The sequence below is a fragment of the Eurytemora carolleeae genome, unplaced genomic scaffold (assembly GCF_000591075.1).
Source record: "Eurytemora carolleeae unplaced genomic scaffold, Eaff_2.0 scaffold142, whole genome shotgun sequence".
Lineage (NCBI taxonomy): Eukaryota > Metazoa > Arthropoda > Copepoda > Calanoida > Temoridae > Eurytemora > Eurytemora carolleeae.
The window spans coordinates 567,389-592,981 of NW_019396132.1; the positions used below are offsets into that span (position 1 = coordinate 567,389).

General features: G+C 34.6%; 2 protein-coding genes across 7 annotated transcripts; both read left to right on the top strand.

Moving 5' to 3' along the window:
• The first annotated feature begins 945 nt into the window (after positions 1-945).
• LOC111695907 (uncharacterized) lies at positions 946-15,359 on the top strand. Of its 2 annotated transcripts, XM_023465375.1 has the most exons (11): positions 976-1,024; positions 1,458-1,852; positions 2,132-2,782; positions 2,849-2,885; positions 3,063-3,228; positions 6,209-7,254; positions 7,578-8,370; positions 8,466-11,134; positions 11,658-12,081; positions 12,136-13,014; positions 14,395-15,359. In XM_023465375.1, the coding sequence occupies exons 2-11, from the start codon at positions 1,729-1,731 to the stop codon at positions 14,998-15,000; spliced, it is 7,395 nt and encodes a 2,464-aa protein (XP_023321143.1). In that variant the 5' UTR covers positions 976-1,024; positions 1,458-1,728; the 3' UTR covers positions 15,001-15,359. The 2 variants fall into 2 exon arrangements, with proteins under 2 accessions (XP_023321142.1, XP_023321143.1); XM_023465374.1 differs by having other exon boundaries at positions 946-1,852.
• LOC111695909 (beta-1,3-galactosyltransferase 1) lies at positions 15,311-25,198 on the top strand. 5 transcript variants are annotated; one of them, XR_002763966.1, is made up of 11 exons: positions 15,311-15,397; positions 17,150-17,208; positions 18,561-18,704; positions 20,257-20,349; positions 20,487-20,578; positions 21,537-21,666; positions 22,961-23,049; positions 23,236-23,550; positions 23,999-24,145; positions 24,511-24,877; positions 24,976-25,198. XR_002763966.1 is itself a non-coding variant. In XM_023465376.1 (10 exons), the coding sequence occupies exons 2-10, from the start codon at positions 17,155-17,157 to the stop codon at positions 24,584-24,586; spliced, it is 1,140 nt and encodes a 379-aa protein (XP_023321144.1). In that variant the 5' UTR covers positions 15,311-15,397; positions 17,150-17,154; the 3' UTR covers positions 24,587-25,198. The 5 variants fall into 5 exon arrangements, 4 of the variants coding, with proteins under 4 accessions (XP_023321144.1, XP_023321147.1, XP_023321145.1 ...); XM_023465376.1 differs by having other exon boundaries at positions 24,511-25,198; XM_023465379.1 differs by having other exon boundaries at positions 15,357-15,397; positions 17,150-17,266; positions 24,511-25,198.
• Positions 25,199-25,593: the final 395 nt, after the last annotated feature.

Here is a 25,593-nt window from a genome sequence, read left to right on the forward strand (position 1 = left end):
GGGGGGGCATGCCCCTCCCTAAAGAAGTCTTGCCCCCCCCTGTAGGGGGGGGCAAGAAGTGACGAAGTCCACCCTGTTTTGCAATTTAGCGATTCATGAATCCTGACCCTGAGGAAATTTAAGAGCTCTTATCGTAAAATAAAAAAAGATAAAGGTTAGTTTTTTATTGTTTAAGTATAACACACATTTTTCTTGCCCCCCCCTAAAAATGTTAAGGGGGGGGGGCCAAAAAAATTTTTCGCGCTTCGCGCGAAATATTTCCACCTAGCCCCCCCCTAACCAAATGTCTAGTTGCGCGCCTGCATATTTCAGTCAGTATTTTCTAGAATAGTGCAAATATGTAGTCGAGCATACATACAAATATTGCAATTAGAAATTCGCTATATTTTTTTTAAATTGTTTTTCTCAACTGATTTTTTTTATTTTTGTAAACTTATTCAAAACTTTGACCATTTTTTTCTAAAATTTTTCAAAAAAAAAACTGCCAATCTTTAGAACTTCCTGGTGAATAAGAATTTGGTTGTCAAAATGTGTTAAATAAAACAGATTTTTTCTTCAATGTGATATGATTTGTAATATCTTGCCATGAAAAAGTATTTTTTTTTAATCAGAATTTTTATAAATATTATTTTTAAAGAAAGTATTCAAAGTTTATGTTTACATGTTGTTTATGTATGACTAGGGAGGGGGTGCAGAGGCGCCCTGACGAAGTTCAACTGTTTTGAGTCTTAGATCTGAATTCTGAACTATTTCATCATGTTGAGAATTTTTTAAAAAAAGGTTCTTGGTGGAAATAAAAGCCAAATATTTTTTATTGGAGCCAAAATGCGGGGCGTGGAGACAAAATGGCGGGAGGCTTGGTGACGTCACTGAGGCTGGGAGACCAGTTTTGCGGGGCCGGGAGGTATTTCTGCAAATCCTGAGGTTCGGAGATCATTTTTGCGGGGATCATGGCGCCTCTGCACCCCCTCCCTCGTATGACAGATATCCACAATTGTTCCTGTAAATTCTAAACCTTGAGACAGTAAGACCATCTTTTTTAAATATATATATGATTGATATCTGTGAAATCTGAAAGTACAAAGTCAATCAATCAATCAAGTATTTCAATTCAAAGTGCCACTTTAGGTTTTATAGGAATTTACATTTTACAACGTAACATGAAGTGACCCTTTTGCCGTCAGGTTCCTCTCTGTAAGGGGAAAAATTCAATGACGACCTTAAACTCCTTTAAACCTGAAGGTTGAATTAGGTTTTTAGTCTTAACCATTAACTTATAAAAGAAGGTCATATAATTGCCGAACAGTCGTCTTGGCATTCTCATTTTTTGTGGGTAACCCTGTATGATAAGCAATTTCCAATTAAAAAACACGAGGAGATATTTGTTAATACAAACTAATGTTTAATCAGTGATGGTATTTTTTGAATAAAGGGTCACTTGGTCAAATGTTGATAAGTCTTTTCAGGAACAGCACTTATCTATTGTGATCACATTTGCTCAATTATGTACAAAAAATTAGAACATTTTTAATTATATTTTTATTTTTTAACACAAATTTGCACACTTTATGCACGAAGTATGTTAATCGTTCTGGTTTTCGAGATAAAGTCTGAAATCTAGTCTTTTCAGAAAAATGCGGATTTAATAGGCAAATGGCTAAAAATAACCCTCCGGAATTCCCAAATGATTTTAACATTTCCTATTAAATCCTACAATAATTTGGTCCAATGTCCTCCAAAAATCTGCCAAATAGTGATAAAATTCATCACTCCACCAATCATAATATTGACAGAAGAGATAATGAAACTGGGTTCAACAACTTGGAAGAGAGACCGACCACATCAATTGCAGGTTGGTATTTAAAGGTTTGTTCAATAAAGGTGACTAATCTTTGATTTTTTATTGAATTAAATAGATCATACATGTTGCATTTTTTGATGAATGTACTTACATGGGTATTGGGTCTATACTATTTAAAATGTTTTTTTCATGCTTCCCACAAAATTTCCAATACATAAAGTGATATATTTTTAAATGGGCTTCAAATTATGAGTAAAAACTTTATATACCCTCAGAAAAATATAGTTATAAAAAGTCGCCAAATTGCCTCAGAAAAAAATCTGCTTCTAGGTTCCAAGAGAAAGACTACTGCTGCGAGACGATATTCTAATTCTCCGGATACAAGTCTTATCATCCATCATACTCCGGACGGACTTTCGGAAACGGAATCCCCGGATAATAATATCCAAGATACTCCGGAATATCTAATTATATCATCTGATGAGAGCGTGGTCTGCGAAAAGGAGATTAAAAATGCGATTCCAAAAACGAAATCTAAAACGAAATGTAAGGAGAAAAGTAGGAAGTCACGGGAGTCAACTCCCAGTTTGTCATCATCTGATGGAAAGATTTCTTCCGACGATAACACACCTCCAAAAAATCGGAATAAAAAATCTGCATCTCATAAACCGAGGAAAACTGGTGATCGGGTTAACGATGCCGATGATTTTGCAACAGGTTCGATTTCTCGAGCAAAAAGAAAATTTAACACTTCCGATCCTTTGACATCAGAAGGAACCTCGTCCGGAAGAAAAATACGAAAAGTTGATGATACCCTACCACCTGGACCCCGTCCACGACCTACAAGATCATTGTCGCCTCGAACCTTGTGTAGTGTGGCTCCAACAAGTGACTGCGCGTCATTGAGTCGAAGAATAGAAAATCATCTTGAACAATCATCATCAAAATCAAGACGATCATTGGCCCGAGCATTATTAGAAAGTAAGTTCTTTTTTAATGTCTGAAGGATTATTAAAATTTTACTCTATTTATCATTTTGTATTTTAGAAATACAACCAAGTAAACCCAGAAAACCGAATACAGGGTAAGTAAACGAAATAATTCTTTTCATGGTTATGAAAAATCTGCGAAATTATCTTCTTCTAAATTGAAAAATATTTAAAGAGGTAAAAGGTAAAAAATCTATGAAACAAAATATTAACATTATGCTGAATCTATTGCAACATGGTATTTACTATCTCAACTTGTAAATATTGAACAGGAAGACGCCAACTGATAAAGAAGTGGATGAAAGCACAACTACTTCTACTACTACTACTTCAGATGAAGACCTTGACTCACCAGGAAGTAAGAAAAGTACAGATATTGAAGGGATTGCAAAGTGTTCAGATGATGTTACTAATTTTGCTAGCATCCTTCTCCTCAAGGAAAATTATTGCATAGATTGTCAAATATGAAAAATGTCTTGACATTTTTTATTTCATTTTGTAATTTTTTTTAAAAAGGTAATTTCTTCTAATCATAAAGTTCTTTGAATAGACTGCAGGCTTAATTCAAGTGACCCTCCATTTTTAGAGTGGCGTGTCCCATTCATAACAGTATCCTTAATATCTGAGTAGTGGACATGTCCATGATTACAATTAAGAGGAAAAATGTATAAAAGATTTGCCGCTTCGCGCAGATAATCTTACTCAATCAACTTTAACAAAGTCACATAGATTTGTTTTTGATGTAGAACTTACCAAAATTATTTTCATCAACTCCTCTTTTATGTCCTTAATCTTCTCTATGATGAATATATACTTTGCTTGTTTATTTGTTTGTTTGTATCCAATAAATGTAAAAACGGCTGAACAGATCGGGCCTAAATTTTTGTGGGACCTTACGTGACCTCAGGGAAGTTCAAGTATGATTGAAATTTAAAACACTAGCCGTAGAGGGCGCTTCGCGCCCATCTTCTAAATTAATTGTGAACAATGTTCTCAGAGCTGGGAACTTTTGAATGGTGGATATCGGGATTAAGGCTTAATCCACTCTTTTTCTTAATCTCCAGATTAACATAATCCTGCAAGATTATCTTAAAAGTGTATGAAAAACGATAAAATTCAAATTAATATTTAATCATCTGAGAAACTGTAGCAGCCAATCAGAGAAAAACGGGCAACCAATGAGAGAACAGAAATATTCTCAGTGGAGAAAACAATTAACGGATATCCAAGGAGAGAGAAAAAGATTGGATTAAGGACTAAAATGAAAAGTTTCCACAGTGGATATTCGGATCTAGAAGTCAGGATTAAACTTTAGAATGGTGGATATCGGGATTAAGGCTTAATCCACTCTTTTTCTTAATCTCGAGATTAAATGTTGCTTGTTCTCCACTCATTTTTAATCTCCAGATTAATTATCCGATCAGGATTAAGGATATCCCATTCTAAAGTTTTCAGAGCTGGGAACTTTTGAATGGTGGATATCGGGATTAATGCTTGATCCACTCTTTTTCTTAATCTCGAGATTAAATAATGCTTGTTCTCCCCTTATTTTTAATCTCCAGATTAATTAACCGATCAGGATTAAGGATGTTCCATTCTAAAGTTTTCAGCTCTGAGCTGAAAACTTTAGAATGGGATATCCTTAATCCTGATCGGAAAATTAATCTGGAGATTAAAAATGAGAGGAGAACAAGCAATATTTAATCTCGAGATTAAGAAAAAGAGTGGATTAAGCCTTAATCCCGATATCCATCATTCTAAAGTTTTCAGCTCTGCTCTGTTTTCACAAAAAATTTCGTGGATTTTCAAAATTTTAAAAAATTTTATGAAGATCGAATTTTGATTGAGACAAATATTTAAAATTTTAATCATTCATAAACCTTCCCTGGGGTCCCTAGATGTCCCACAAAAAATTTGGGCCCGATCGGTTCAGCCGTTTTGACGTTTATTGGATACAAACAAACAGAAAGACAGACAATCCAAATTTATATATAGACTAGAAATTCAAGGCGCTTTGCGCCCTTCTTTCTAGCCTTAGAGGGCGCTTCGCGCCCATCTCCTAAATTAATTGTGAACATGTTCTCTTTGTGTACATCGTAAAACAAAACAAAAATAATTCGCGGATTTTCACAAAAAAATTCGCGGATTTTCAAAATTTTAAAAAATTTAATGACGATCGAATTTTGATGGAGACAAATATTTGAAATTTTGATGATTCATAAACCTTCCCTGGAGTCCCTAGATGTCCCACAAAAAATTTGGGCCCGATCGGTTTAGCCGTTTTGACGTTTATTGGATACAAACAGACAGACAAACAGACAAACAGACAAGCTAAATTTATATATAGATTTGCTTTTAACGAAACTCGATTTTTTATAATTTTGAAAATCCACGAAATTTTTTATAAAATCCGCAAATTTTTTATTTTTGCTTTACAATGTATTCAAAGAGAAAATGTTAGCAAATGAAATAGGAGATAGCTGATCATCGCGAATTTTTCGTATTGATGGATCTGCTATTTTGTAAGCTGTTTAAAGAGTCTCAATTTATAATGAACAACCTTTATTAGGGTATAAATTAAGTCAGGTGAAAGCTGGAAGGTGGTAAAAGTAGCCTTTTATTTGATAGAGTTCGTTAATCCCAGAAATGGTCGGGAAATTGAAATGAAACTCAGCTAAAACCCATAATTTGATATAAATCATGAATGGGGTTGTACATGGTCTAGGGGGGGGGGGGGTAAGAAAATAATCGGCGAGCTACGTGCGCAAAATGTTAAAATTTATCCCCCCCCTTCCTAGAAAATCCTTATTTGCGCCCCTGTATCGGACTGATCCAGATGGCGGACATATCCTTGTTTATCAGCAGAAACGCTTGCAAGAGTATAACACATTTTTTGCAAGCTGTTTTATTAAGAAATATTAATATTTACTTTCTAAAAGGCGTAGAAAATAAATATTTGAAAACTGCTTTGGACATATTCGGGATTTTGGAAGAATATATGTATTTTCAGCTGCTCACACTGTACGCTAGCATATTTACTCCAGTTTTCCGGCACGTTGAACAATATTTTAGAGATAATCTGTCATAGTTCAAAGGGTACTGTTGTAAATTGGACATTTCCCTCTGTGCATAGCGGGTTACTTGAAATTAGGCTTACGTTCCATTTAATCATATTTTTCTATTTGTTGCAGAAACTTTCTTTAATAAAGGATTGAGTTTTAAATTAACTAGTCACTTGCCTATTCTTAACCAACCCCGATTTATCTGATTGATGGGATTTTCTTTAATAATTATGATAATCCAAATATATTTTCAACCTGATGATGATATTAATCATTTCAAGTTCATAGAAATCGAATTCTTTCAATCTGTAGTAAAATAGTTATTTTTTAACAACAGAACAATAATTTGATTACAGATAAATGAGAAGTTGGATCAACTGAAGGAAAAGCAAAAAAGTAAAAAGAAGAAGAAAATTGAGAAGAGTCGTCATAAGATCGGGACAGAGAAAGGTTCGGATGAGATAGTTTGTTTAGATGAAACTGCCGAAGATTCAGGGCAGAAACCCAGAGAATCAAGACAGAAACCTAGAGAATCAGGGGACAAACCTGGAGAATCAGGGGACAAACCTGGAGAATCAGGGCAGAAAACTGGAGAATCTGCGCAGAAACCCGGAGAATCAGGGCAGAAACCTGAAGAATCGGGACAAAAACCTAGCGAATTAGGGCAGAAACCCGGAGGATCGGGGGAGAAAACCGAAGAATCAAGTAAATCTTGTTCAGGTGCTTCATTGATTTACACCTCATACTCCCTGTTACAGAAAAAACACGTCTCCGAACCTATAGTAGAAGAAAGTTCGTCTTTAGTAAGTTTTAAAATCATGAAATCTGCTGCGACCAGTAAAAGATCACAACAGTCTCCTCTTAATGCTCACGGAACGGATGGTGAGAAATTATGCCGCAGCCCAAAATTTAAAACTTATCATCGCAGAACCTCTAGATCTAGATCATCTTCTCGTCATTCCCCCAGATCCAGTCCTGCCTCTCGAAAATCCACCAGGCCCAGTCCAGTCCCTCGTGAATCTCCTAGATCCAGTTCAGCCCCTCATAAATCCCCTAGATCTAGTCCAGCCCCTCGTAAATCTCCTAGTTCGAGTCCAGCCCCTCGAAGGTCCCGTAAATTTAGTCCAGCCCTTCGAAAATCCCGTAGAACTAGTGCAGCCAAACGTAAATCCTCTAGACCAAGTCCAGCCTCCCGTCAAAATCCCAAAACTGATTTGAGGTCGCGGATTTCTTCGAGCGGACAACGGTCCCGAAGATCAAGATCAAGATCAAAATCAAGGCGACGCCCCAGATCCAGATCATTAATTCGCCGAAGATCAAGATCTAGTCCTTATCGAGATCGGCCAAGAAAGAACGCTGAACCCTCGCCAAAATCTAGGGATCAAAGGCAAACATGCTACAGGTGATATGAATAGATCTTGTCCTGGAGTTTAGGATGTTCAGAGTTGCATGCCTTTGGTACTGAAACTTGATAAACATAATCTGAAAATCCTTTTTAATAATTTTATTCGACTGAAACTTGATAAACATAATCTGAAAATCCTTTTTAATAATTTTATTCGACTGAAACTTGATAAACATAATCTTAAAATCCTTTTTAATAATTTTATTCGACTGAAACTTGATAAACATAATCTGAAAATAATTTTTAATAATTTTATTCGTTCCAGTTTAATACTTTCTATCATAACCAATGCTAACTCTTTAATATCCTTTTTTTTCCAGTGAATGGTATTCGATTCTGAACGCACCACTGCAATCTAATCCAACAATTCAGACCCAAAATCCTGGCAACCCCTCCCTGCTTTCAAATCAAGTTTATCCTTCTCCTAGTTTTCCTGATAATCAAACTGTGCCACCTCCGAACCACCTCACTGTGCCACCTCCGAGCCACCTCACTGTGCCACCTCCGAACCACCTCACTGTGCCACCTCCGAGCCATCTCACCTTGCCACCTCCGAGCCATCAAACCATTCCACCTCTAAGCCATCAAACCATTCCACCTCTAAGCCATCAAACCATTCCACCTCTAAGCCATCAAACCATTCCACCTCTAAGCCATCAAACCGTTCCACATCTGAGCAGTATACTGGTTCAAGAACCACAATCGAGCTGGATTCAATCTGAGCAGATATGTGGTTCAACAGTTTTCCCTGCACAATCCAGTTTCTCAACCAGTACACTTCCTATTCTCCTCCAAACAGATCTCAGCCAGTCTCACCTAGAAGCTGAATCTTTTCCAACAGCTTATCCCGAGTATTCAGATGTTAATCCGTCTCTATATGACAACCAAGTCATGTATCCTATTAAAAGTCTGAGTACCCCTATCCCGGAATCAACTTTATCGGAAACATCTCTGGTTGATAGTTTCTCCCAGCAACGGACTAAAATACGTTTAAACCTGGTTAACTCTGATTTATATGGTAAAACATTTCCTTCTGAGCAGGACACATTGCCTGTTACTGAAAGAGAGTCTACCACTCCACTATTGGACGAAAACATTCCAGAAAAGTTTCAGGTTTTTTATACATTTTGTTGTGACCCCTTTCAATTTTATTTAAAAGAAGAAAATTTGAGAAAAAAAACTTAGATTTTTTTATTTTTTTTATTTAGATCTTGGGTGAAGATGAAAATGGCGATGAAAACAATATTGAATCAGAACCTGTTAAGGAGAATTCAAGTTCAACAATTGTTCACAAAGACTCGGGAAACAAAGCTGGCGATGACCAGGAAAATAAAGATGTTTTCGAAGATCTTGATTACATCCCAATGTATTCAAACAAAGTCACAATATTCTTTACTTCTGAATCCATGGCAAAGTATATTTTCAAAATTATTACGAAAATACCGTCCAAAACACAAATAGTAGAGAACAAAACCAGATTAAGCTATAAAATATTTGTTGCCAAGTTTGCTGAAGCATTTTATGCATTCACAGCTTTTGAGATCATAAAGCATCTCAACATTGAAAATGAAGCAGAAAGAATAATTTGGAGCCATGTGGATGGAGATAAATCCAGGGTAAATAAATCAGGTTTTAATTTCTGGTCAATAGGTCTCCTTACACTAGACGAATATTCAGCTACGGAGGGATTACAGAGAATTCCGCTCAAGATCTCTATGACTCACAAGGATGAGATTTTCGACGGAGCTGTTCTACCCTCCCATTTGGATACACATACCCTAAGACAAGCTGGTTTAGAAGTAGAGGATTTTGTTGCACATCACAATGGTAAAATCATCATTGATAGTGTAAATGCTAAACCCATCTCTGTAATCAAGAATCTTGTGAGTAGTTTTTCTAAACGATGTAAGGATAATATTCTCGTTTTTAAAAACTGGGACGAGGCCAGAGTGTTTCAGAAGCTTGTCGAGGGTTGTAATATGGAAAGAAAAGTGGAAGTTTATGTCTCTCATATCGGAGTTATGGAAAACCATCGGCTTGGCTTGAACCTAGCTTGTAAGATGCCTGATTTTCTGTTGGATATAGCGGATTGCTTAGAGGAAGAAAGTAAGCATATAATTGAACATATATGGTCACCAAAATATACAATAGATAAAACTATAAAGAGTCAGTTTATTTTGAAGGAATATATCAATAATGTTTCAAGAGAGGAGGATTTTCTTGAGCTGAATTGTTTAAAAATTGAAACTCGGAATATGATCTCTATTCTCCCTGTTCTCCCTGGACACATCTGCTTCTTGAACATCAGGTACATGGAGGTCAATGGCGAGTACTACCTAGCTGCCGTGGATGCGTGTTTATCAAACAATTTTGGAACTAATCATAATTTGTTTCTGCCCGTTCAGATACCAGGTGTAGATCCATCAATAGTATTCGGGGAAAAGTACAAGAAAAATAAGAATATATGCATTCATGCAGAGAGGTCTTTTCAGGTTGTGCCTGAAGAAACCGCGCTTAGAATTCTGTTCAGTTTTGTTCATGACTTGAGCACAAATGGTTGTTCTCTTGTTCTCTTCAACTCCTATCTATCTCTACCTCCTCTGCTCTCTGCTCTGGACAGACATGATCTCACTAAATCCTTCTACACAACCTTTACAGCACTTCTTCAAGTTGTGGACTTGGTGAAGAAACAAATATATCATTTCCCAAGTATTGAAGATATTCAAGAGAAAGAGTCTAATTCCGATTTGAGCACCATTATTGAATTATGCACATCTCACAAAGAGAAGCTTAGTAACTTCGCCAAACCTATGACTGTGGTCAAGTTCTGTAAGGAGAAGCCTCAAGCCTTTCAGGTTCGAACTATTAGATCTAGTTTTGAGGTTGCTGCTTATTCGAAGAAGCCATTGGCTTGTCAAATTCATTTTGGCTGTATCCCTCCTCTGCGTTTAGTCGGATTTTGTCTGATTCCAGTGTTCAATATTTCTAGTGATATGAATGTTCAATTTGAGCAGCATCCTGTACTTCTGGAACATGTTACAATTATCTTTGAGAACTGTTCAAACCTTGAAACTGAAGTGAAGTTTACCAATGGAGTGATCGGGATTCTTCAGCTGCCACCAGATAGGATTGGAATACCCCGGAGCATTCCCCATCTTCAGGTTCAGGGCGGTATTTTCAGCTCAACTGCTGGGATCGTTCTAGGACTGGAGAGGAAACCTACTGACAAGCAGGATGATATTGTAAGTAGTATATCTAGAGACAGATTGAACTTGAATGAGAAGTTAGGAAATTCTATCGAGGGAGTATTCCAGGAGGAAGTTAATAGGATTCACAATGCTCAGAGCACAGGCCCTGATGAAACTCTCAATGATGATAACAGGCAGACCGTGACTAAGGATTTCCCAAGAAATAAGGAATTATCCTTGTATAAATTAGAACAAATACCCTTAACTATACCACAAAAGATTTCCTCTGCTTCCTCCTTTGCACCACAGGCACAGGAAACAACCCCACTAATGATACAACAACAAGCCCTCTTGACTACATTAGAAAAAGTGCCTCAAACACAAAAAAGACTTGCACCCAGATTACAAGCTTCTGTTGTTTTACCACAACCGGATACGGTTAGTAGAGCTCCCGTTCCTGCTGTTAGGATAGAGAACAGTTCTGTTTTCAAGTTTGATGGGACGAAGTACGATGATGTGATCCTGGCAACATTTGAATATCACGGTGGTTGGTTTATGCAAGTTTTGTTCCGGTCTCTGGTTCTTGGTAAACCTGAGTTAAGACTAGGAGTTCGTCCCAACTTAATTCTCTGTGAAACTTGTCAATCCAATACTGCTCTTCACTCAACAATGCAATGTCCAGCTTTGGAGTAAGTTTATATAAAGGGACTTCAGACGCAATTTTACAATTGACGATCCATTTATAGAGGTGTGTGAATGATTCACAACGGTACCCTTTAATCCTCTATCTGAGCAAAAATGCACGATATATCAATCGTTTTTTATGTAAAAGTTTATTATTTTCAATTGTGGTTTCTCTTTAAATGGACTTGCTCATTACAATATGGCTAAAATTGTTGGAATTAAATGTAGGATACTTCCACATTATTGATCAGATAAATGTTTTGTTTTTAATCTTGTGACAGAAACAATCTCAAGAACTTACGAGGGTCTACCCAGACCGAAATATATTTTCAATCAATGTGGAACTAACATCTACTTTTTTTACTCTACAGAGGTTTGGTCCATCACCATTACCGAATGTAGAAATGGTACCGTTGTGAATCGGTCATGTCCCTCTTTTGAAATGAAAGGTCACTTGAAATTACAACGACCGTTCCTCAAAGCATGAATTATGTAGTTCATTATTTAACAAGATTTTCGCCATTTTAGATCTTGTTCCTGTCCCTACAAACCCCCACATACCCGGAGAAGTTGTAAGAACCCCATCTGTTGGATTTGTAAGGAAGCTCATCCTTGGCGTTCCTGTCCTAACCCAATCCTGGATGGTTTAATGAAGCTAAAAAGTAAGAAAGGATACAGATTCTTGAATGACATGGTTTTATACCAATCATCTACGGACGTGTCCCCTCTACTGTGTGAAACTAAATCTAAAGTTCTCCATATACTGGGACAGCACTGGTCTGGTTCAAGGAATATCTTGGTTGGAAGAAATATTCACACTCTTCTCAAACTGTTTGTGAGTAAAGAGACGGATAATACTCATCTTATATCTGGAGCAGTGGATCTTGCCTGGTTATTAACAGATCAACAGAAAGATACTGATCCCGCAATTCTTCTTCACATTCCACATGAGGTATGTCATACATTTTTTCTTCATTTTTAAAGTTTGAATTATTAATTTTTTCAGGTTTTTCACGACCTTCATCTCCGTTCTGTCAGGTTGGAGAACTTGTTCTCTCCGAAGGGGGTTGATCTTACAGAACATATAGCTCCGGTTAACTCTATCGAGGATATTCATAGAATCAAGACTAGGTCTAAAAACGTAAAAAATTCCAAACAAAGCTCCAATTTAGAAATTAACTCCAGCAATGAGATGAATATACAATCCCCTTTGGACAAACAGAAGAACTCAAATTACAAAATTATGTCGTCAAACCTAAATATTGAATTGAATTCAACAGAGCAAGCTGAAAACCGGATGGAGTTGAATCCAACAGAGAAAGCTGAAAACCTGACCGAGTATCCAGATCCGTCCTCTCCTCCATACATTGTATCAAGTTCTTCAGAGGACGAAGATATCGTTGTTCTAACAACATCAAAATCTGCTTACGTCCCTTCGGAGAATCGAATTCATCCTCTAGAGAAATCTGTTTTCTCTTCAGTCAACAGGGGTTCCTCTCCAGATATAATAATTTACCCCCAGAAAGAGTGGTTTTCGTTTCCGGACAAAACAGATGAGTTGGAGAACATCCAGGTTTCCGCCGAGCCTGAATACAGTGAGTCGAGTCCCAAGTATAAGGTTAATAATGACTCCGATATTGAGATTCAATCTAATGAGTTTGATTCGTCAAGGTTCCGCTGTCTAATGCTCTATCCAAACTTTGAGAATTTTGTCCGTGCCTATTTTGAAATGAAGAACGGTGATATTTGCAGTGAACGGTGTGATAATATTATCTGTCATCTCGCCTCCGCGATGGAATTGGATTCGATAAATCCGTTGCTGAACATGATTAGGGATAACTACGATGAAACCCGTGGGTTAAAGGACTGGGCTCTCATTTTTCAGGTCAGTCAATTAATTATTAGAACTTTATTTCAAGTGACTCTATTAAAGAGGGGAAATGCCAATTCACAACGGTACCCTTTAAACCTTTATCTAATCAATAATTCGTCGCTTTTTCTAGAATAAAAATTGAAAATAATCACTTTTAAAGTAAAAATAATAGATATCTTGTGTATTCTTGTTGAGAAAACGACTCCAGCGTACCGTTTGTGAATCGGTCATGCCACACTACAATAAGAGAGACACGTAAGAAAACATCTACAATCCCTTTATAGAAGATTATATTAACAATTCTTTAAATATCTACAGGGTGAGTCAAAAAAATTGTGATTTGCGGCGCCTGTTGCAAAATTGTACCTTTTTTTGTGCAACTCTCCTGTATGGTGTTTTTTTCAATATTTTTTTAACATTTTTAATTTTTTTTGGTACTTCAATGACCCCAAAAAAAATCCGCGAACCTTTTTTTCTCTTAAAATCAAAAGTTCAGAAAAACAAAAATGTGTAAATTAATTGTTTCTATCGAAATCTAAAATATTAAAAAGATTGAATCACAGAACCTCCTCAGAAAATTTGCAAAATTGTAATAAAAAATTCGCAATTTTGAGTTCTGGTATAATTTTTACGGAAAAATAGTTGTTCAATGGTTCTTAAGGTTTCAAATGAACAGCGTATATTTAATACTTTAGAATATACTAAGAAGATAGGAACTAGATAATTTAAATAACTTTTCCTTAAAAACTAGACCAGAACTAAAAATTGCGAATTTTCTTATTACAATTTTGCGAATTTTCTGTGATTCTGTGATTCAATCTTTATAAAATTATAGATTTCGATAGAAATAATTAATGTATACATTTTTGCTTTTCTGAACTTTTGATTTTGAGAGAAAAAAAGGTTCACGGATTTTCTTTTAAGCCATTGGAGTACCAAAAAAAAATTACAAATTTTTTTTAAAAATTGAAAAACCATCATACAGGAGAGTTTCACAAAAAAAGGTACAATTTTGCACCAGGCGCCGCAAATCACACTTTTTTTTGACTCACCCTGTATGTCTTATGTTTGTGGAACATTATTTTATTTTAACTACATTTTGGAATTAAATTTCTTGTGTCATCTTCTTGTAGATGCTTTACTACATTTATTTTAAAAATAATATAAAAGGATTGAATTATGATTGAGTATTGAGTAACTATACCGCTTAAATGTAATGAAGATTGTTAAACAACAAAAAAATAGATTGTTAAACAAATAAGTGCATTGTCCACTGAGAACCGCTGTATTTAACAAAAGAAAGCCCCCCCAGATTAGAAAATCACATCAAAATAGGGAGATAGAAAGAGATGTTCCTGATAGTCTGATTTAATGATATTATGTTATTTGTAGGACGATTATCAGATGTTCTCCGATGACTTTATCCCCACTGAGCTGGTGGTTAATATCCTACTCTGGATATATACAACACAATCCCCAGGGGAGACAGGAGCTTCATCACCAGGTTCAACAGCTCAACCAACCTCCAACACTAAATCTGTCAGAGAACCAGACTCTAACTACAAATTTGAATCTGAAAAGAGATCAGAAATATTCTCAAGGTCGGATTTTGAAATAAGAATAGAATCTGATTCCAGGTCTATATCTGGAGTAAGAACCGTATCTGACTTGAGAACTAAATCCAGAAAGAGTAGAGAGATTAGAGACCTGAGATCTAAAATTGGAAAGAGAACAGAATATCCGACCAGTTCCAACTCCGAATCCAGGAGAAATGAACCAAATCACTACAGATCTGAATCTGGAAGAAGCGCGGGAAAGAATTTAGAGAATGATAACATAAGAAGTTCTGGAGCTGACTCCAGGTATGCATTGATCAGCTCCACGTCAGGTCCAAGCTCCAGCTCCAGGCCTGTGTCCCGAAGAAGATCAGGATTACCTAAATCTAATCCAGTAATAGAAGATTGTTTAATCGACGAAGAGATTATCTGTTTAGACTGAACAGTTTCGATCATAGTTTGTAAATCAGTTGTGCCTTGCCTTGTTCGTTATCATTTGCTTCCAAACTTAACGATGGTTGTGAGAAAAATAGAAGACTGTGAAATATTAAAATGTTTTGTAAATGAACTTATTATTGAATTGAAGAAATAATGAAATTGTTTGTGTGACAAAAAGTACATATAAATGTGATGAACTTTTGATTTTTTAATGCGTTTAATCAAATGCCTAATCTACGTATTTAAGCTAATTTTCATAATTTTTTAAAATAATTTTGTTTGCATGCTTATTAGCCGGATATTGAATTTGAATGTGATAATGTAAAGTAACAAGATATTGAAGATTATATTTATTTTCAGAAATCATGGTTTGATCCTTTCCCTCCTCTGCACATTGGAAGGTATTATATTCAGATTATGTGTCAGTCTTGCATTGTTATCATTATTATTATGATCATCATTATCATCATTATCATCATTATCATCATTATCATCATGATCATCATGATCATCATGATCATCATGATCATCATGATCATCATGATCATCATGATCATCATGATCATCAATATCATCAATAGCATCATTAGCATCATTAGCATCATTAGCATCATTATCATCATCATGATCATCATTATCATCAATATCATCAATATCATCATTATCATCATTTTCATCATAATCATCATAATCATCATAATCATCATAATCATCATAATCATCAAAATCATCAAAATCATCAAAATCATCAAAATCATCGTAATCATCGTAATCATCGTAATCATCGTAATCATCGTAATCATCGTAATCATCGTAATCATCGTAATCATCGTTATCATCGTTATCATCGTTATCATCGTTATCATCGTTATCATCGTTATCATCGTTATCATCGTTATCATCGTTATCATCGTTAGCATCGTTAGCATCGTTAGCATCGTTAGCATCGTTAGCATCGTTAGCATCGTTAGCATCGTTAGCATCGTTAGCATCGTTAGCATCGTTAGCATCGTTAGCATCGTTAGCATCATTAGCATCGTTAGCATCGTTAGCATCATTAGCATCATTAGCATCTTGTCGTTGTCGTTGTCGTTGTCGTTGTCGTTGTCGTTGTAGTTGTCGTTGTCGTTGTCGTTGCAATTTTAATTTCAATTTCAATGATTTTAAAATTTCTATTGCTAATATAGTATTCAATTCAGGCTGAGATTATAACTTCTTTTTTGCTTTTTCCACAACCCCAAGCTTTTGATCCCAATTTGTTTTTATCGTGTTAGAAAAATAGTTTTGAAATCTAGGAATTTTAGCCAACCTTGTATTAAACTGTACACTATTTACATAGACATTATCTTTAAAATATTAAGGTCAAGTAACTTCGTGATATCGAATGGCCACTTCTAGAAGCTCTATTTTCTTTTGTTTGAAAACATCTAGAAAAACTACTGTTTTCTCTGACTGTACTCAGATTATTTACATGCTGTTGACGTAATTTAATTTGACCCTTTATTTTTAAATCACAACAATACCCTTTAAAACGTTGGTCTGACGGAGATGTGTATTGTGTAGTTGTACACTCCAGTTTACCGGAACTTCATTTTCATCTAGAAAAAAGGCTATCTCTTCAGTATTAATCGATCAAACGTATAAAGGGTATCATTGGTAGACAGACATTCCACTCTAAAATTTGAGGTCAATTGAAATTACGTCCACAGTTTTTAAACAGGATGAAACGAATCGTTTATATTTCCAAGATAAACAATTTGTTTGTTCTAGGCAATAAGTGCATGATTAAGTACTTGTAAAATTGTAGCGTCATCTTCAAACAGTGTGTACACTGTACAGTCCCTTTAAACGTAAGGCATTGACGCAAAATAACTTCAATAGAATAAAAAATACACGCTTTAAACACATTGTTTAATTTTTAGTAAAAAAGATAGCTACAGCTGATATCTCAACATTATTCTCTGTTATCTGTAAACCGCATTCTCAATTTAATTCTATTTCTCATCTGCATCAGTAGAGAATTCAGGTTCCTATATCAGGGTTGACACAGAACTACTGGAAACTCATCCTCGTATTCTAGATCAAATCCAGTTCATGTTTTCTACGGTTTAAGTGGTATTATTACTCCTAGAGAAACAACTATTCTTAACTAGGAACCATGGAACAGAACCTGGAGTCGAGCCTAGTTAGTTTAGTGAACCTAGATACACAGGTTCAATCTTTCTTCTCCTTACTCTAACTTAATCATGGAGCATTTACAAAACGGTTCGGTAAGTAACATTACTTTTTCTCTTTCCCCTGTTCCTCTTCCATATCCCAGGTCCTATTCATAATCTTCTTATTCTCTTTCCCCTGTTCCTTTTCTATATCCCAGGTCCTGTCCATATTCTTCTTATTCTCTTTCCCCTGTTCCTTTTCCATATCCCTGGTCCTATTCATAATCTTCTTATTCTCTTTCCCCTGTTCCTTTTCCATATCCCAGGTCCTGTTCATAATCTTCTTTTTTTCTTTCCCCTGTTCCTTTTCCATATCCCAGGTACTGATCATAATCTTCTTTTTTTCTTTCCCCTGATCCTCTTCCATATCCCAGGTCCTGATCATAATCTTCTCTTTCCCCTGTTCCTTTTCCATATCCCAGGTCCTTTTCATAATCTTTTTTTCTTTCCCCTGTTCCTCTTCCATATCCCAGGTACTGATCATAATCTTCTCTTTCCCCTGCTCTTCTTCCATATCCCAGGTCCTGTTCATAATCTTCTTTTTTTCTTTCCCCTGTTCCTCTTCCATATCTCAGGTCCTATTCATAATCTTCTTTTTTTCTTTCCCCTTTTCCTCTTCCATATCCCAGGTCCTGTCCATAATCTTCTTCTCTTCCTTCTTCATTTTTCATAATCAATTCTTCTTTTCCTTTAGTTTCTTGTTAATAATTACAATTAGTTTTAGCTTAATAGTATCTTTTAAGTTTTACGTTTTCATTCATTTTAAGATCATGTATAATGTATATTTGTTTTTGGTGATAACAATGTTTTCTGTGTGGCTTAATTAACTAACAACTAGTGACTTCTTTGTAATATATCATGATTTTTCAAAAATTTCTAAATCTTCTTAAGTTTTATCAATATCAAATATCAAAAAGTTTACATTTTTGTTTCATGATGTAGATCAGGGGCGAATAAGGTGGGGGGGGGGGTGGAACCCCCTGTGTGCACTGTGCCCCCTATTATGTAATTTTTTTCTTATCAAATGACAATTTTTCCATTTTATGACAAATTTTCAAATTCTTTCAATTAGATCTTAATCATATTTACAATTTACCTCAAAGGGGGAGACCGGCTAGGCAACATTTTTCTCGGTTTAAAATTTTTTTCTAGTCGGTTTCTCCCTTTAAACATGTTTCTTAAAGGGGAGAACAACGACCGCTAGGGGGTGAACCACAAAAAGAGTTCACCCCCCCCCCCTCCTAAGTTAAACCACCGTCGGCGTACGCCCCTGATTAGATAGATAAAGATAGCTTTAATGTGGTTTGGTGTGTTATTAAAGTGCTAATAGCTGATACTATTTTTTCAGGTTCGGAGGAAGAGTAGATCTAATGTTCCGAACCCCCTGGAGTTAGGTCCAGGGAAAAGATATCCTAAACTACTCCTAGGATTATGCGTCCTAACCTTTATATTCATGATCAGCTGGATATCTTCTTTATCAGTTAAACACAAGGGAACCAAATTCAATATCAGAATATTCTTTTATTTTAGTTTCAACAATAAACAAGACACTTTTTTGATGAAAGAGGTTATTGGACTCTTATGCGTTTGATTTTCCAAGTTGATTGTTACTATTCCTTACAGGGTAACCCACAAAGAATGAGATTTCTGAATTTTTCCATAAATTCAAGATTCCCTGCAATTGAAATCTTCTTTGTTTCGTTGCTAAATTGTTCATAAATATTTCTAATTCTTTCAATTGCTGATAAAAGATTGATAGACATGGATTTTTCATATATTTTTTAGAAAAATCAAATTTTGCAAAGCTGGTATTTATCAACTTGAGAAAATCATTAAAATCGTCCAATATTATTCATTTTTCCTTATTCCTTCATATCTTTTGAGTTTATGTCAAGATGAGATGCTTAAAGTACACAAATTTAAATTACGTGTAATTCCCTGACGCCATTGAAAATACTAGTTTATCAAATAATTTTCAATATTTAGAATCTTTTATCTAATTGCATTCTTATAAAATTCTTTTGCATTAACTAATGGGATTAAGTTCTTGTCACATACTCTGATTTTCAAACCCTTTCATCTTAGCAACCCACTGTCATAAACATTTGATGTATCAAACTACTAAGTTTGAAAAATCAAAGGGTTACGTCGTCAGGTTGCAAAGATATAGGGACTCGAAAATTTGAGTTTATAGCAAAAATTCTGTTCCTTTTCCCTTTATTTTTTTTTAAGATAATAAACATATTATATAAATTAAAGTGGAATTTATGCATATTTTTGTGTTCCCCACTGCATGCACTATAGCTATACAATACATTACATACAATATACATTTACAATACTTAATTTTAATATTGAATATTCTGACTGAACAGCAATTTTTGATGATGCATCATCAAAATTATCAACATTTCAACATAAACATAACTTTGGACATTGAACAAACTATACATTCTGATGAACAAATATTCCACCAAAACATAAACGACCAGAATGGGTCAATCATCGATCAAATTGGACAAAAAATCATAAATCAAACAGGAGCATCAAGCTCCGATCAAACAGTGATCAAACAAGCTGAAAATAAGAGCTCTGATCAAACAATGATCAAACAAGCTGAAAATAAGAGCTCTGATCAAACAACGCTCAACCAAATTGATCATACATCAAGCTACCTTTCTAAACAAGAATCAAGCAATCAATCAGAACTGATATCAAGCAATCAATCAGAACTAATGTCAAGCAATCAATCGGAACTAATGTCAAGCAATCAATCGGAACTAATGTCAAGCAATCAATCGGAACAAACAAACATAATTAATTATGGAAATTCCACAACTACAGACAATGTTTATAATGAAAAATCTACTAACAACATTGGTTATGGACAATCTACAACTAAATACGACATTAATTATGGAAACTCTACAACTACAAACGATATTAATTATGGAAGCTCTACAACTACAAACGACATTAATTATGGAAAATCCACAAAAAACGTGATAAAAATATCCACCATTAAAATTGAAAATGGTTCTCAGGGTCCTTTAGCCTATGTTTGGCCAACTAATCAAACCCGAGATACAAGTGCATATATTCATCCTTCAACCATATCTACCATTATTCAACCTAAGGTTATACAAATTTTAATACAGAGCCATCAAAATCGTGATTGTCCCAGCACTCAAACATCTTATTTTTATTTTTTTTCATATTTTTTAAAGATGTTTATTGTTTAATCCTTAATTTCGAAAAATCCTGATTTATTTAGATCTGTAACAGTTCTGATCCCACTTCATTTCCATATCTTCTGATAATAGTGTGTAGTGGACTACAGAATATAGATGCTAGAACTGCAATTAGGTGAATATCTTCTTATAATAGTGGGTAGTGGACTACAGAATATAGATGCTAGAACTGCAATTAGGTGAATATCTTCTTATAATAGTGTGTAGTGGACTACAGAATATAGATGCTAGAACTGCAATTTTTGAATATCTTCTTATTATAGTGTGTAGTGGACTACAGAATATAGATGCTAGAACTGCAATTTTTGAATATCTTCTTATAATAGTGTGTAGTGGACTACAGAATATAGATGCTAGAACTGCAATCTCATACTTCTGCGTAAAATCAAGATCAGAGAAGCTACCAAGATAAAAAGCTGATTCTTAAGAACATTGGGAGGGGTCTAAAAACTCTCCCAAAGATGTTTTATTTCTGAGAAAATACCCAAGATAGGCGCTGTTGATATTGGTCTGTTATCATTGGCTAGAACCCCCCTCCCCCTCCCCGTTCACATCTGACAAGTTAAAGAAGAAAAAACTAACCTAAAAGGAGAGACTAATGAATCTACACTTTCATTTACTGTTTTTGGTTAAAAAATCTATCCTTCTATTAAACATAGCTTTGAACATGACAATAATCCATTTTTGCTATATTATGGGGCATTATTTTATTGAAACAATCCAATTTGTAATGTACAATATATATATATATAATATAATATTCAAAAATATTATAAAAGGACCTTAATAATGGATTCCCGAGACCACCACAAACATACTCACAGTAATCCAAAAGTTGAAAGCTCTCACGCCAAAATCGTTGATAATTTTGGAAATTTATTCTTAAAAAAACGAAAGCTAAAATAAAGTGCTTTATCGTTTCAAAAAATAATAGTACAAAATTGAGATATCTTAGGGAAAGGGGGTTAGCAACACAAGTCGTTCCAGTCTTGAAAACTGCAATTCTGGATCTATGTGTACCATGGTTCAGTTTCGCAGTTAATCCAACCAAGTTGATAAACTTGTTTCTCCAGGGGTTCCTGGGGACTGGAGGCGAATACGATGAAGAACGTGAAGGTTGTGTTCCTGGTTGGACAAGGGGAGAACAGAACATACCAGGAGGAGATAGAACAAGAAGCTCGTCTTCATCAGGATATTATTCAGGTTTGGACATTGCTGTAAACTCGGAGCCCGAAACTTAAGGCAGAATATTGTAATAAAACCCAGTAACGTAATCCCGGTTTCAAGAATTGGGTCAGGCAATTTTGTAGATACCAATATTTTTGAGAAGAAACATTATTTTCTGTGGTTTGTTTACATTATTTTTTGAGGTTTGTTTACATTATTTTTTGATTTCGTAAATTAAAATCGACGCAAATACATTAACCCCACAAAGAAAACTCGGGAGTTTCGTTCAACGATACTCTCTTAAATTTCTGGCTCTGAGAGAATGCTGATGACTTTCCAGAAGGAATTGTACTTGGGGCAAATATTGTATTTTAATCTGAACATGTAGGGGCCATAGTTATTAACCAGTAACTCAGAACAACTACTAGATGAGGTTTCAAAAACATTAGGATTCAAATTTGCAAACTGATAGTATAAACCTTTGATATTTCAAACTCAGATTAATTGATCTAACAGAAATCCTAGTTTGAGATATCTAAGATATGCAAGTTCTGTATAGATATAGGGGTTTTTAAAATCTGAGTTTGGGCAAAGGCCCAATTTCTTTTGGAATAAAGCATACTGCAGTTAATATGTAGTTAAACCCAGAACTTCGGCAACATCGAAAAGGTAGATGAAAAGAAATGTGTACAAAATATGCAGGAACAGTTATTAAGAGTTCCATACAACTTTTTTGGACTTTGGAGGAAAAAAATTAATGCAATTTGTTTAAGTGGATCTGTTTCAACCATTCATGATGTATTTTTTACCCATCTGGAAGCAATCGAGAATTTAATGAATATTGAGTTTCCAGGTGTTTCATGGCAAAGTACTGGCTCATTTATGATTTAATTTTTACAAAATTGTTTTTTTTTTTTTTTTTTGATAGCTTATATTTTGAATTTTGGTTTTTCTCAGATTATATATTCCATATGAAGTATGAGACACGTGAAACCTATTTTAGGAAAGTATTGAAAGTCTTCTGAGTGTTTCTTTGATTGAGCCATGATGAGCCGGGAGGTGCCGACCATAGCACTAACGATCGAGATGTGCTTTTTCGAGCAAACACTATCCTTTTCACAGGATTGAATCCTGGGTACTTTTACGTTAAATAAAAGGTTTTTAAAAAAATTATAATTATTTATAAAATAAATAACTGCGGCATTCCATTATCAGTAGGGTTAGAAAACGACATTTAAAAAAAAATTTCGATATCTCCGATGTTCAAGGTTAAACTGAACTAATGAAATTTTTATCCTGATTTACTGTATTTTTATTCAACCTTGTTCAGGAGGTATTTCTTGACACCTACGCCAACCTTACTATTAAGTCTGTGATGTTATTGAAGTGGTTTAACAATACCTGTGATATTTCTGCAAAGTAAGTAAAAAACGAGTATCAGATCTTATAAAAGAAAGATAATTATATTGTCTAAATTAATTAAGTTTTCATGTAATAAAGATTTGATTTGAATTGAAATTTTATGGTTTTTGTTTTCAATTTTTTGTTTATTCATGTATACTGATACAGTTGCATTTTTCGTATTAAAACATTTAACTTTTCCAGGTTAAGAACTGAATATGTTCTGAAGACAGATGACGACATGTACATAAACGTCCGGAAACTGTACGAATTAGCGCAGGCCAACCGGAAACCCAATCTTCTAGTCGGCAGCTTAATCTGTAATGCAGTTCCTATCAAGGACCCGCACAACAAGTGGTTCGTCCCAACCTATATGTTTAAGGAGAAGAAGTTTCCCAATTATCTGAGTGGAACAGGATATCTAATGCAACGAGAAGTTGCGCGCAAACTTTACGCGGCATCCTTGGAAACTCCACTTTTCCACCTAGAGGATATCTACCTCACGGGAATACTTTCCAGGTATACGTCACAGGGATACTTTCCATATATACTTTACTCAAATACTTTCCAGATATACGTCACAGGGATACTTTCCAGTTAAATGTTACAGGGATACTTTACAGATACTTATTACAGATTAGATGTACGTTACAGGGATATTTTACATTTTACCTTACCGGGATATTTTCTAGATATACGTTACAGGAATACTTTCCAGATTTACGTTACAGAGATACTTTACAGTTTTACCTTACAAGGTTACTTTCAATATGTACGTTATTAAATTAAGCTAGATTAAAGTGTTGTACTTAACAACTACTTTTGATTATAAAGGGTATTTTCTGTCTTCAAATTTTTAATTACACAAGAAGGCTCTTATAATCTGAATTTAAAAGGTACCCTTGCATCGGCCGCAATTTTTTATTTTCTAAAATAATGCTTTTTTCTAAATTGTTTAAATGACCAGGAGTATAGGTGTGCGTCCTGAGGATCATATAGGATTCTCCTACTCTAAGAGAGCTCTGAAACCTTGTCTCTTCAAGCAGGTCATCTCATCCCACCAGGTCACACCCAACCAGTTGATGACAATGCATGTGAAACTTCAGGATAAAAGGTAAAAAATAAACAAAGAAAAAAAGACAGAAATAAAATGAAGTTATGACATAATTTGATTGTTTAAGTCCTCCCTAGATAAATTCCTGAATACGCCCTTGAAACAAACGTTTAAAATATAGATTTTTAATCAGCAACTATATTTTATATAGTAATATATATATTTTAAATTAAACTTTAGAGATTATTCTTGCTAAAATTATATTTACTTTAGCACATTTTTGTCCTTTTTACCAACTTGTTAAAAATTATGAAAAAAATATATAAAAATACGAATTTCTCCAAAAATGTTCAAATTCAGCATGAATTTGTAAGACATAAAAATATAGAAGTTTTGATAAGATAAACCTTGAAAATATTTTCCAGATTGGATAAGTGTGCTTTGCTCACGAAGAAGCAGTTAAGGAATTACGGGCCAGTGAAATGTGTCTGGCCGAAATAAGGAACCTAATTTTTTTTATGAGTATATAGAAAATATCTAAATATTCTGAGCTTGGAAAATATCAATGATTGTTTCCCGGCTAAATTTTGCATCGTGTACTTATACAATCCTTAAAGAAAGTCAAAGAAGGCTCAAAACTTGTAATTAGTAACGGTATTGCGTCACAAAATTGATTCTGTATCCTTGTCGCAATTATTACTGCGCCATATATGTCAATGAGTATGAATTGAGTATTTTTTCCATCTTTTCAATTGCCAAGCGACCCCCACCCCCTTCTCTGGGAGAGAAAGTGTAATTTTTGCCACAAAGTCGAATTTTCCAATGCCTTTATCTTTGCAACCTAATGGTGTAAACTTTTGATATTTCAAAATTAGACTTTTTGATCCAAGAGTTGCTACATTATCAAAAATATTTTCGTCTCAGCTCAACAAAATCTTATCAATGTATTGTGATACTAAATGAAAATGAATTCGTCATTCTTTCAAGAGACTGACAAGAAAAAGTGACCCTTTATTTAATGAGTATATCATTAACGAATCACAACTGGCTTTTTAAGCCTTTGAAAATCTGCAAATTTACAGTTTTTAACTACGAACCTTCTTATATTCGAGGTTTGAAGTTTTTGTCAAGATTTGTACTAATTCAGGGAGACTAATTAAGTTAAGCATCATTTCTTCTCAGATATTGGTGAAAATAGTACTTTTGTGAATTTCTTATGACACTCTTTCAATATGGGGTAAATAAAAATATGTCAGTAATCTTTCAAGTACTTTGAAGAAACCTAATTTCTATATGAATCTTTTTAAAACGTTTTTCCTCAGTGCTACTGTTTAATTAATGTTTTTATTAAAGTTATATTTTTTGTTCCTATTGTACGTAAGTTGTCGTTATTATAAAATCAAAGTGCTAAACATTAGAAAAACTCAATTTAAATTTTTGAAAAGAATTTAATTTATATAAGATATATTTATTTATCTAGTTTCTTCGTAAAAGTATTGTAAAAAAGC

Bases quoted from the DNA above. Each gene is read 5' to 3' on its own strand.
- LOC111695907 (XM_023465374.1), top strand. From the start codon at position 1,729: ATGTCCTCCAAAAATCTGCCAAATAGTGATAAAATTCATCACTCCACC. The intron at 2,886-3,062 runs GTAAGTAAACGA...AATATTGAACAG, and splicing joins CCCAGAAAACCGAATACAGG to GAAGACGCCAACTGATAAAG. The intron at 7,255-7,577 runs GTGATATGAATA...TTTTTTTTCCAG, and splicing joins CAAAGGCAAACATGCTACAG to TGAATGGTATTCGATTCTGA.
- LOC111695909 (XM_023465376.1), top strand. From the start codon at position 17,155: ATGGAACAGAACCTGGAGTCGAGCCTAGTTAGTTTAGTGAACCTAGAT. The intron at 23,050-23,235 runs GTAAGTAAAAAA...TAACTTTTCCAG, and splicing joins ACCTGTGATATTTCTGCAAA to GTTAAGAACTGAATATGTTC. The intron at 24,146-24,510 runs GTAAAAAATAAA...AATATTTTCCAG, and splicing joins GTGAAACTTCAGGATAAAAG to ATTGGATAAGTGTGCTTTGC.